Here is an 11,688-nt window from a genome sequence, read left to right as displayed (position 1 = left end):
ATCCCTTTTGGCTGATGCTCTGCCTGAAACTCTCTGAGGGGGTTAGGGGTTTCTCTGAGGAGATTGGGAGCATCCTGGCCACTCTGAACCAGTGAGACAGTCCCACCCTTTGAAAACTCTTCTGTCTAGGGGCTGAGTACTCTGGGCCTGTCGTGGGCACAGCAGCCTGCTGATTTCTGAATAGTGTTCAGGGACATTCTTCCATCATCCCAGCGTTTTTTTCAAGAATAGCGCCTGGCTTCTATTGAGATGACTGATCCACACTAACCTCCTGGTCAAATGGTGACTTAGTCTCATCATTAGTGTCTCATTTTTTGCAATATGTGTAGGCTGAGAATCTTTAAGTTCTGCTCTTGTCTGCTCAACAATTATACCTTTAAGTCATTTCTTTTCACATTTCACCATAAACTGTTAGGTGGAGCTGGGTCACACCTTCCACACATTGCTTAGAAATCTCTTCAGCTAAGGACTCCTGGGTGGCTCAGTCAGTTGAGCCTCTGACTTTGGCTCAAGTCACAATAATACAGTTTGTGGGTTCAAGTTGTGCTGACAGCTCAGAGCCTGGAGCCTGCTTCTGATTCTGTGTCTCCCTCTCTTTCTGCCCCTCCCCTGCTCATGCTCTCTCTCTCTTTCAAACAATGAATAAACATTTAAAAAATAAAAATAAAAAAGAAATCTCTTCAGCTAAACATCCAGTTCCATCACCTGCAAGGTGGACACCTTTCATGAAATATCAGCACACAAACACAAATCAGCCAAGTTCTTTGTCACTTTACAGCAGGGATCACCTTTCTTTCAGTGCCCAATAACATGCTCCTCATTTCTGTGTGCCATCACCAGAATGGCCTTCACTGTCCACATATCTACCAATGTTCCGTTCATGGCCTCTTAGGGGTTCTCTAAGGAAATGGAGGCTTTCTCCCATAGCTCTCCTGTTTTCTTTCTGAGCCCTCACCAGAATTACCTTTTAAAGGTTCATTCATGGCAATGTAGGCATCTCATTTTCTAGCATAAATTTCAAAACTCTTCTGGCCTCAACCCATTGCCCACTTCCAAAGCCGCTTGCACATTTTTAGGTATTTGTTACAGCAGCGCCCCATTTCTTGGTACCGATTCCAACTTAGTACATTTGGGCTGCTATAACAAAAATACCATAGACTGGGTGGCTTAAACAACAAACATTTATTTCTCACAGTTCTGGAGAATGGGAAGTTCAAGAGCAAGGCACAAGCAGATTTGCTTCCTGTTTCACAGACCACCATCTTCTCACAAGGTGGAAGGAGGGCAAGAGAGCTCTCTGGGGTCCCTTATACAAAGGCACACTCTTGTTCATGAGCACAGCATCCTATGACCTTATCACCTCCCAAAGCTCTACCACCCAATACCATCACATTGGGGGTTGGGATTTCAACATATGAATTTGGGGGAATGCAAATTCAGACCATAGCACCCTCCTTGCCAGCACTTGGTATTGCCAGTCTTTTAAATTTTAGTCATTCTGTACAGAGTATGGTGGTATCATATTATGATTTTAATTTCTATTTACATTATTTTCCTTTGGCCCGAATACCTTTCTTGTGCAGATCTGCTAATGAAAATTTCTCATGGTTTTTGTCTTTTTTTTTGTCTTTTGTCTTTATTTTGTCTTTAGTTTTAAGAGAGGGGAAGGGAAATTTGGGCCTCACTTCCTCTTACCTACTTCTCACTGAGGAGAGCTCCTAAGCATCTCTGCCACATGGTTAAGAAGTTTGTGCAAAGCCCCAGATCCATTCCCTGTCCTGAGAGGCTTCTTGGAGAATCTGGCTGGGAAGTCCTGATTCCTTTGATCTCTGTTTGTGTTAGGGAATTCAAGGTGGGATCTTTGTGGGTCTGCAAGTGGGAGAGGGTGTGAAAAATAGAAAAGTGTGGGGTTTGGGTGGTAGGATGAGTGTGTTCATAAAACAATGGTAACTTCTTTTGTCTGTGCTCTCCCAATGGTTCTGGGACTGGGAATAATGCAATTATTCTTTATCCCTTTTGTTCTTTTGAAGTTTTCCTTGAAGTCTAATTATAGGTCAGACTGTTACTGTCTAGAATTGGGGGATGAATAGCATTTCACTGCTATAAAATAACATGCAGAGAGCTGGAAACTGATTACTCCACTCCACCTGAACCTCAGGCCTCCTTTATTTGACTCCCACCAACAACCCTACTCACTTTAACATCTGAACTACTTCAATACCAGAGGAGAAACAGAGGTGAGCAGATGAGAATAAGGCAGTAGGTCCCCTAAAGATGCCAATCTCAGACACTTCTTCTGGTGCTGGCCCTGGGATCCCCATGCCCTGGGAGGGAAAGAGGTGTTAGAGTTGCAGCAAGAACCAAGATCTGGCAAGGCATCAGGGAGCCCAACTTTATGGATCCTCCGCCTCTGACAACTGCAACACGTAGATCATGTTGGGCGATTAGATCTCTCTGCCTGCCCCATCATGGCACTGGGGAAGGTGCAGGGCAGTTGCTCAGGCCCTAGTGAGTAACCCCATGCTCCCGAAGTACGGTTAAACTTTCATCAGCTAACGTGCGTGGCCAGTTTGCAGCTCCACCCAACAGGAATGCCAGGAAGCATGGGGCAATAGGCATCTGAAAGTTGTCCCTGGACAAAGGCTAGTTGCCTTTGGGGACCTCTGCTGATATGCACCTTGTTTTTGTGGAGGAGACACTCCTGCCCATCCGGTCGCCGGCTTCAGCATCTGGCTCTCCACCCTCTTTCCTGCCACTTGGCGGTGTTCCAGGTGCGCGCCAGTGCCTGAGTTTACCCTTCCCGGTGCTGCGAGACAGCCTAGTCTCCAGCCAGGAATGGGGTGGAGTTTACTCCAATTCCGCTGGAGCGCCGCTACTCCAGGGCTAGTGTGGGCCTGGAGCGCCCTCTGGCGGTGCTGGGTGCCAGGCCTGGACCCCCACGCACAGCGCCAGACTTTGGGTTTGGTTCCCGGAATGCGCTGGACAGAGCCTGCCAGGCGGTGGAGCTCTGAAAACCATTCTGCCTTGATTATTACCTCACCTCTCTCCAGGTCGGGCACGGGGAGGCGCGACACAGCCTTAGACAGCTGCTAGGATGGGCGTGGTGGGGGTCCAGGGAAAACCAGGGTGCTGCTAAGCTTAGCTTTATCAGTGTGGACATGTAGTTGCTGGGCTTGGAGTCATACGTGTCGTTTTTCTCTGAACTAGCCATTGCCAAGAGGCTTGCATACTGGGTTTGCTTGACCTCTTGGTGTTCCCCAACCTCATCACCTGAGTCACTTCCTTTCCTGGACATTGGAGCAGGAGGGGTGCAGCTGTCTGGGAGAGCTGGGGATCCCCCAGAGTAGAAGACTGTCTTTACTGGGCAGAATGTGCATGGGAGGAATTCCAGAAACTCTCTTTTTGCTGATGTCATCACCTTTGGACCCGAAGGTAGAGGAATCAGCGTGGCTTGGATATGGGTGAGGAGGGGTTGAGTGCTGAAAATTGTGGAGACTCTTTATGGCCTCAGCATCCAAACACAACTCACAGGAAAAATATGGAGTGGGCAGTGGTGATGTCCACACACAGCAAGTTCCTACCGGGTGCCAGACAGGGCACAGGATCCAAGTGTGACCGGGACAAATCACTAATCTCTGGCCTTCTCAGGTACTTGTGGACCTTCTGGAATGGTTCTGGGATGGTCACAACTGTGGAAGAATACAGGGAATGCTTCTGATTATTGGGTCAGTGTAGACATGTCTTGGATTTCAGGCTGGTCCTGGTCTACACAGGGGCAGCTGCATACCAAGGCAGGTAGAGAGCCATGTCACTTCAGCACTGTGGACTGGACAGCGTCCCAGGGACAGTTTAGCAAAGCCAAGAGAGGGATGGATAGTTGTTCTGCCCACCCAAGTGTGGCCCTTTGAGGCTGATGGCAGAACCCTTTTGGAGGGGCCTGAGCTTTGTTCAGGACCCTAACCTTGAGGGACTTGGGGCCTGACACCTGCATTTATAGGGTTCAGACCCAAGATCCAGAAATTACAGACTCGGGTATCACATAAATAGCCCTTTGTAGTGCTTCAAATTACAAACATTTTTATACATGGTCTTCTCTCTGCTTCTCAACAGCTCAGGAAAGTAGGCCTGAAAATCCACACTAATAGGTGAGAATCCTCAGAGAGGGTAAAAGTCACATATCCAGGGAGGGGTTTGAACCAAGACTCAAACAGCTGCTTTGGTCATAACAGATTTATCCACAAAGACAATGACAGTCATGTGGGGCCCTATAGTAGTGGGATTCTGTGGACTTATGGGCCAACACAGGGAGGAGGCACTTAGGAGTGAGAATGACTTATGGCCCTAGGTGGGCACTGCACAATGTGGGGTGGGAGCCCTGGTTAGGCTGGGCAGTACTGAGGGCTTCAAGGAGACATAGGCTGTCAATAAAACACAATCGTCTATTCCCAAAGCCTGAGGTGCCACTCAAGGCCCATCACAGTTTACCTATCCAGACTTATTAGGCCAGGTCCCCATCTTTGGGCCAGACCTTACTCATCTGTTCCCTGACCAAGATATCCCACGCAGGGCTGTGACTTGGGTGAGTCAAGTGAAGAGTGTATGTTGTGAAATTTGAAGAGGCACTCTCTCAGGGCTGTGCAAGTGCAGGCTAGCACCGGCAGGACCCTAAGACAGAGTCTCTTCTCTTTCACCTCTCTCTCCTGCCTTAGGTCTAAGCTTTGAACTCCCAGAGGGAAGAGGCTGTGGCTGCTACTGCCTGGGTGTCCCCAACCCAGCCTCTGGGCAGTGCAGTGCTGTCACTTGGAGCTCAATAAACATTTGGCAGTTGTCAAGTCTCATCTTTCTTCCCTGAGAGAAAAAGGGCCTATGCTGGGAAAAGCACATGTACGTCACTCGATCTAACCGATGGATCTAATTGGCCAGGGTCTGGACTTCTCATTTGCTAGACATAAGCAAATAAGATGTGGGGGGCCGGGGTGGGGGTGAGAACCCAGTGCCCTTGCAAGATTCAGAAAGTCCAAGCCAGAAGGTAAAGGACATTTAGTCCCACGTATTCTTTTTACATGTGGGGCAACAGAATTGGAGGGTAACAGTGACTTGCCCTTAGGGACAGGACAGGGATACATAACAAGTTCTCCAACGACAACTGTGACTTAATCCTGGAAGCCAAAGCTGCTACTGGATGCGCATCGAGTATATCGACTGTCTACTTATCAGGACTGGAGCAATGAGCAGGATCGATCCATTGCTTTTGACTGCCAGTAAGTGCTGCTCGCCGATTGGTCCGGGTTAAGGAAACAGAAAAAAAAAAAAGGGCGTGCACGTGGTACCCTCCGTCAGAGACTGGCGCTTTCGGGTGAGAGTGAGGCCGGGGAGCGGCCATGGCGTCGCTGAATAGTAGCGCTGTCGTCTGCGTGATTTGCTTGGAGAAACCCAAATACCGCTGCCCCGCCTGCCGCGTGCCCTAGTGAGGGTGGGGGTCGTGGGGGAGGAGGCCGGGTGGGGCCTGCGGGGCGGCTCGGGGACCCGGCGGGGGCTGCGGGAGGGTCCGCGCGGCTTTCCGGGCTGACGCGGTGGTGGTCTCTGTTGTTGCAGCTGCTCCCTGGGATGTTTCCGGAAGCACAAAGGTAAGACCCCGGCGCCCCGCCTGACCCCCCGGCACTCCCCTAGTGCGGGCTACCCGCGTCAGTCCCTGCCTCGTCCCACGGGGAACCTCTACCTGTGAATGCTTCCTCGGGTTTCGAACAGTGAAAACTTCTGCCCTGCCTTTTCTTTTATAGACTTTCCTCTTTTCTTTCTTTCTTTCTTTCTTTCTTTCTTTCTTTCTTTCTTTCTTTCTTTCTTTCTTTCTTCCTCGGGTTTCGAACAGTGAAAACTTCTGCCCTGCCTTTTCTTTTATAGACTTTCCTCTTTTCTTTTTCTTTCTTTCTTTCCTTCCTTCCTATTATTTTAAATAATGGGCTACTTTGGTCTGACAGAGTCGACCCTAGTAGTTTCTTCATCTTAGAATTCTGACGCAGAAGCTGCTCTTGCTGAGGTTAACGAGAACGTTTTCTTTCCTTCAAAAATGTTTTGTTAGAAACAACGAGGTAGAGCTGTTTACAATAAGGAGCGATTAGTCTACATTTTAACTCCAATTCGGGGTCTCTTCTCAGTCCTCAGGGACCCTTTGCCGCGACCGCATGCTGGGTTGACTCTTTTGTTAAAGTTCCTCATTGGTTTTTTGCCTCTCGTGCCCCCCCACTTCCAGACTCTGATTCAGAGGTCCATTTCAAGCTGCTTCCCTCCCCCTGCTGTTTTTTTTTTTTTTACCCTAATGACCGTGGAGCATTTTCAAAGGAAACTTTTTGGTTCAAGATAGGAAAGAAGAACGGCTTTGCTGGAAATAGGGTTGCGGAGCCGGGTTGGGTAGGCTTTGCTCTGGCTGTGCAGCCCTGGGTGGCCCAAGAATCCCTAAGGCAATCTGTGGCAATCTGGAGCAATCTGGAGCTCTCAACTGTGTGGCCGGGCTGCCGCCAAGGTCTTTCCTGAAATGCACATTTGAGTAATTAACTCCCTTGTTGAACACTCCAGCCTCTCTAGGAAAGGAAGCCAGTGATTCTTAACTTGGGTATTGCTCTCCCTAGGGAGATGCACTGTTACACTTTCTGTTTTACAGTAGCTGAGGAGGGTTGGGGGGCAATTCTGGCAATTGGTATTGACTCAGATAAACAGCCTGTGGTGTGTGAGACTCACACCATTAAAGACCTTTCGGTCTTGAACACCACAGTGCCCTTGATGAGAGACACTGGTCTTGGGAAGAAAGGCCAACCTCCCTTTGTGGTATTCTTTTGCTCTTCCTCCACTTGTGTGGGCCCCAGCCTCCTGCCAGGCCTGCCCTGTCAATCAACTGGTAGTTGCTCATCACCAACCATGTGGTTGCTCCTGACCCTGTTCTTTCAGGGGTCTGGTCCAACCATAGACCTTTCCCTCTGCCAGGAATGCTCTTTCCACCTGAAAGTGCCTCCTCTTTGTCTCCTGTCGCCCTCTCAGGTGATGTAAATCAGACTTTTCTCCATCTCTCCAACTGCCATTTCTAAGACTCAGCCCCTTGATGGGGGCCTGATGACTTTATCGGTGTAATTGGCACGTGGCACATGCAAATTTAGTGTCTGAAACTGCTGAGAAAATAGTTTGGTAATTGAAGTCAGTGTGCTACTTGATCTTGGTGAAAGCCCTGTGAGGTTCTGCAGAGTAAGTTGGATGGGGACAGACCCTCAGGATACACAAGGCCTGTTTCCTCCACCCTCTGCCACGCTCAGGGTTGCTTGTTTTCTGGATACTGCCCTGTGATTTGATCTCTCATTTCCTTTGCATCCATCATCCCTACCCACATCCCTTACCCTGAACATAGTTTCCCACCTAGATGCTGGCTTGGTGGAGAGGTGCAGCCTTGTTGCTAAAGTAGAAGCGATGTGTGCCTGATTTGTGTCTCTTTCAGAGGAGTGCAACCCTGAAACTCGTCCTATTGAGAGAAAAAGATCAGTTGTTACTGCAAAAACTATAAAGCCTGCAGAAGACAAAGGTGGATTGGTTGATTTCAAACCAGCCAACCTAGGAAAAGGTTTCAAATAAAAGAAGCTGAAAGGAAAGAAATGTGGGTTGGGGCAGGGAGTCAGGAACGATGGCTTCATTAAGGAGCAGCACCTTCCTTAGCCTGGAGCACCAGGAGTGGGGCACCTGTTATGTATTATAGAGCAGCCTGAAGGTATTGTTAAGGGCAAGAAACAAGGAGGACAGAGGCAGAGGGGAAAAAGCCTGTAGCTGTGGTTTGGGGATGAGGGGGGGGGACCGTGCTGGTAGGATCCTTTTCCAGTCATGGCTTCAGGTTTCCCTCCATGGGCCTGGCTGGAGCTGTCAGTTCACCTGAGCTAGGCTTGGGTGGGCGACTGCCTTTGGCCTAGGTCACCTTCCTACTGCTGGGGCTCTATGGATTTATTGTGGGAGTGGGCTGTCTCATCCATTTATCCACACTTCAGTATCTCCTGGGTTTCATGTACCATGCCAGTCTCTGAAAGCAGCCCCTCCTGCTGCCTGAACATTCACAGCATGGGGATAGCCTATTTCTGCCTTTTGAGAAACTTCCTTGTTGGGTTCAGGCAGTGCCAGAAATTTCTGGCCATGCTAAAAGCACAGGGCATTCATGTTAGCAGGTTTTTAAAAAAATTTTTTTAATGTTTTTTATTTATTTTTGAGACAGGGAGAGACAGAGCATGAACAGGGGAGGGGCAGAGAGAGGGAGACACAGAATCTGAAACAGGCTCCAGGCTCTGAGCTGTCAGCACAGAGGGCTCAAACTCACAGACTGAGAGATCATGACCTGAGCTGAAGTCGGCCACTTAACCGACTGAGCCACCCAGGCGCCCCTGTGTTAGCAGGTTTTAATAGAACACCTAGTTTTTTGGGTCCTGACAGGGCTGGAGCCATAGTGAGGGGAGCTGGGGTGATAGGAATTGGAAAATCAGGCTCCTGTCCAGAAGACCACAGAGACACATAAAATAAACAAGTATGTGAATACTAGGGTGTGCTTGTTAAAGTCACCAATTCTTTGCTTTTGCTTTCATTCCCTTTCCAAAAAGAGGAATGTTGGTACAGTTATAAGTTCCAGAAAAGTCATTTTTGTTTTGTCTATACCTGCTTTGTCCTGCTATTGTCACTTGTGTGCACATTTTTAATCTATTGCAGTAGTTGTTAAAATCTGGCATCTAGGTTTTGTTTCTAGTCCTAATTAGTTGATTGTGTTCTGTATTCCTCAGATGATGATGACTCTATAGCTGATTTTCTCAATAGTGATGAAGAAGAGGACAGAGTTTCTTTGCAGAATTTAAAGAATTTAGGTAAGTCTTTGCTGTGTTTACTTCTTTGTCAATTACTGATAACATTTAATCCAAAGAATAACGTGATTTTTTGGTTATTAATAAATACAGTTGACCCTTGAACTGTGCTGGGTTCGGCTTCACTCCCCAACTACCATGCAATGAAAATTTGTGTATAACTTTTGACTCCCCCAGAACTTAACTAATATTCTAGTGTTGACCAGAAGCCTTACCAATATAACATAGTCGATTAACATATTTTGTATGTTATATGTATTATATGCTGTCTTCTTACAATAAATGAGAGAAAAGGAAATGTTAAGAAAATCATAAGGAAGAGAAACACAGCACTGTATTTATGGGGGAAAAAATCCTTGTATATGTGGGCCTGTGCAGTTCAAGCCTGTTGTTCAGGGTCAGCTGCACTTGAGTATGGCGTGCAGAGCCCTTATGTTGCATGATTCTGTGAACACTCAGGGCTTCATTCAACACCTCCCAACCTGCCTACAACTCTCTTGCCCTGGAATCCTACTGTTTTTGTGGGTTGACAAAATTCTCCCTCAAGGCTTGGTTCAGGTTACCTTTCCTCAGCTAAACTTCTCTTGACTTTTTGTTGTTCTCAGAAGTAAGCCCTTTTTTGCCTTCCCATCAGGCCTTGTAATACACCACTCATATTTTATAGTAATTTCTCTCTCCCACACCAATTTGTAGGGCAAGGGCCTACATTTATTCCCATGTACCCAGGGCACAGTGTATGGTCTAGCCATTAATGCCGACTGGGCAATCCCAGGATCTGATTTTTCAGAGGGATGCAGGTGTTAACAATGCCCAGCATTTGTGTAGGACTGTGCAGTCAGTCCTTATAGCAGTTCTGTTCTGTATGTGATTAGTAGGCCAGTGTAGTTTCTAAAGATGGAAATTTTCATTGTTTCCATCTCATGTAGGCTGACTGCTTGGTACCCATTCCCATGGTAGTGATTAGTTACACTGAGGGTGAAGCTGAGATATGAGGGTAGGTGTGAAAAGTTTTTTAAACTGCAAAGTACCATGCAGATGTGTGTGTCCGTTCATTGCTACAGATCCTGCTTTGCAAGGATCAAGTGTTTGCTTAAACAGCATTCAGAGTATGTAGTGTAACTGTCCTCACCCAGTGAGAACCTTCAGGCCTATGAAGAACAAAAACATGCCAACAGCTTAGTGCTATTATTTTTTGTATTTGTCCTGGTAAAATATTTTTTCCTAATTGAAATGGCATAAAGTTAAATTATTTACAGAGATACCAAGAACAAGAATCTGTGATATCATTTAACTTGGAAATCCTTTGATATGCTGATCTCACCTTATTTATGTGAAGCATTGGTTCAGTTCTTGGTTTTAAAGGTTAAGGGGGATGCAGCACTCTTGATATTTGTTGCATTAGAAACATTTAGCTTTTAGCTATCTCCATCTGTTCCCACTTGAACTCACATTGGCTTTCTTGTTCATTTTTAAGGGGAGTCTGCAGCATTAAGAAGCCTACTGCTCAATCCACACCTTAGACAGTTGATGGTCAACCTCGATCAGGGGGATAACAAGGCAAAACTCATGAGGGCCTGCATGCAAGAACCCTTGTTTGTAGAGTTTGCTGACTGCTGTTTACGGATTGTGGAACCATCCCAGGATGAGGATTCTTAAGATGGATTATTGTGCTGCTTGCTCAATCATGTGCGTGGCTCTCAGAACTTGCCTGCTCCTCCTCCCAGGAGAACAGCTAGTGTGGGGTCCTGACCAAGGGTGGTGACTTCCAGGGCATAGGCCATCTGATGTAGGGTAGGCCGCATAAGTCTTTATGTCAAAAACTGTGGCATGGATTTCGGGCAAGATGGGGGACACTCAAGGTGGCAAGCCCTTTATGGAGAGAGAACTTGACATTCAGATAGTTGTCTTTAAATGTTTTGATTTTGGTACAGGTTAGACATTACAAATGATATCTTTTGTCAAGTTTTATACCCATTTGAATTAAAACTTCCTCAGTGTTGCTAAATAAAATCAAGATGCGATTCTCTGATAAATTGCATTGTTCATCCTTAGTTCATAATTGCTTGAAATTACGTTAAATAAATCAACATATTAAATAGTAAGGTTTTCTTTTTTTTTAATTTTTTTTTTCTAATGTTTATTCATTTTTGAAAGAGACAGAGCACAAGCAGGGGTGGGGCAGTGAGAAAGGGGGACACAGAATCTGAAGTAGGCTCCAGGCTCTGAGCTGTCAGCACCAGGGCCCAATGTGGGGCTCAAACTCATGAACCATGAGATCATGACCTGAGCCGAAGTCAGATTCTCAACTGACTGAGCTACCCAGGCACCTGAGGGTTTTGTTCTTTTTAAAGAAACTAAATGCAGATATCCCAGTTGAAATTTTAGGGTTAATTTCAAGCTGACTTGACCTGTTCTGTTTGTGGGGAATCGAAGATGCCCAAAGGTAGTAAATGTGGGAAGTTCTCTGTGGCCCTGAGGTTTCTTAGTCACGGTTTGGTAACCAACCCATGACATCTGTCAGGGCTTGAGATGTAGATGGGAGCCCCATGCCACTGGTGGCTGCAGCAGCCCTGGATTGCGGGCGGGAGCTGTTGCTTGCTCATGTGTACTTAGAGCTGCTGTGGGAGTAGTTTGGCAGCTTGGTGTCATTCAAATGTCTTTGGCAAGGCAGCTGGCAGGAAAAGGCCTTTTGGACACAAAGCACCAAAGGACTGCCCAGCCAGGTGAGACTAGAAGGTGAGAAGAACTCACACGTGGCCCAAGCTGTGTCTTTCCAGCATAACCTGCTTAAAGCCACTAACACTATAGGGTGAAG

At 47.0% G+C, this 11,688-nt stretch overlaps 1 protein-coding gene across 1 annotated transcript; it reads left to right on the top strand.

Annotated features, from left to right (window-relative positions):
• Positions 1-5,340: 5,340 nt before the first annotated feature.
• ZNHIT3 (zinc finger HIT-type containing 3) lies at positions 5,341-10,975 on the top strand. The gene is made up of 5 exons (XM_043583856.1): positions 5,341-5,467; positions 5,596-5,627; positions 7,481-7,564; positions 8,796-8,876; positions 10,348-10,975. Exons 1-5 carry the CDS (start codon positions 5,382-5,384, stop codon positions 10,527-10,529), a joined length of 465 nt encoding a protein of 154 aa, XP_043439791.1. The 5' UTR covers positions 5,341-5,381; the 3' UTR covers positions 10,530-10,975.
• The last annotated feature ends 713 nt before the right edge of the window (positions 10,976-11,688 follow it).

This window comes from Prionailurus bengalensis, chromosome E1 (assembly GCF_016509475.1).
Source record: "Prionailurus bengalensis isolate Pbe53 chromosome E1, Fcat_Pben_1.1_paternal_pri, whole genome shotgun sequence".
In the NCBI taxonomy this organism is placed as follows: Eukaryota; Metazoa; Chordata; class Mammalia; order Carnivora; family Felidae; genus Prionailurus; species Prionailurus bengalensis.
Note: the sequence above shows the minus strand (reverse complement) of the source record. Positions and strands in the feature narration are given on the sequence as shown.

Coding starts and splice junctions, on each gene's coding strand:
- ZNHIT3 (XM_043583856.1), top strand. CDS start 5,382: ATGGCGTCGCTGAATAGTAGCGCTGTCGTCTGCGTGATTTGCTTGGAG. Junction 5,468..5,595: donor CCCGCCTGCCGCGTGCCCTA/GTGAGGGTGGGG, acceptor CTGTTGTTGCAG/CTGCTCCCTGGGATGTTTCC. Junction 8,877..10,347: donor GCAGAATTTAAAGAATTTAG/GTAAGTCTTTGC, acceptor TTCATTTTTAAG/GGGAGTCTGCAGCATTAAGA.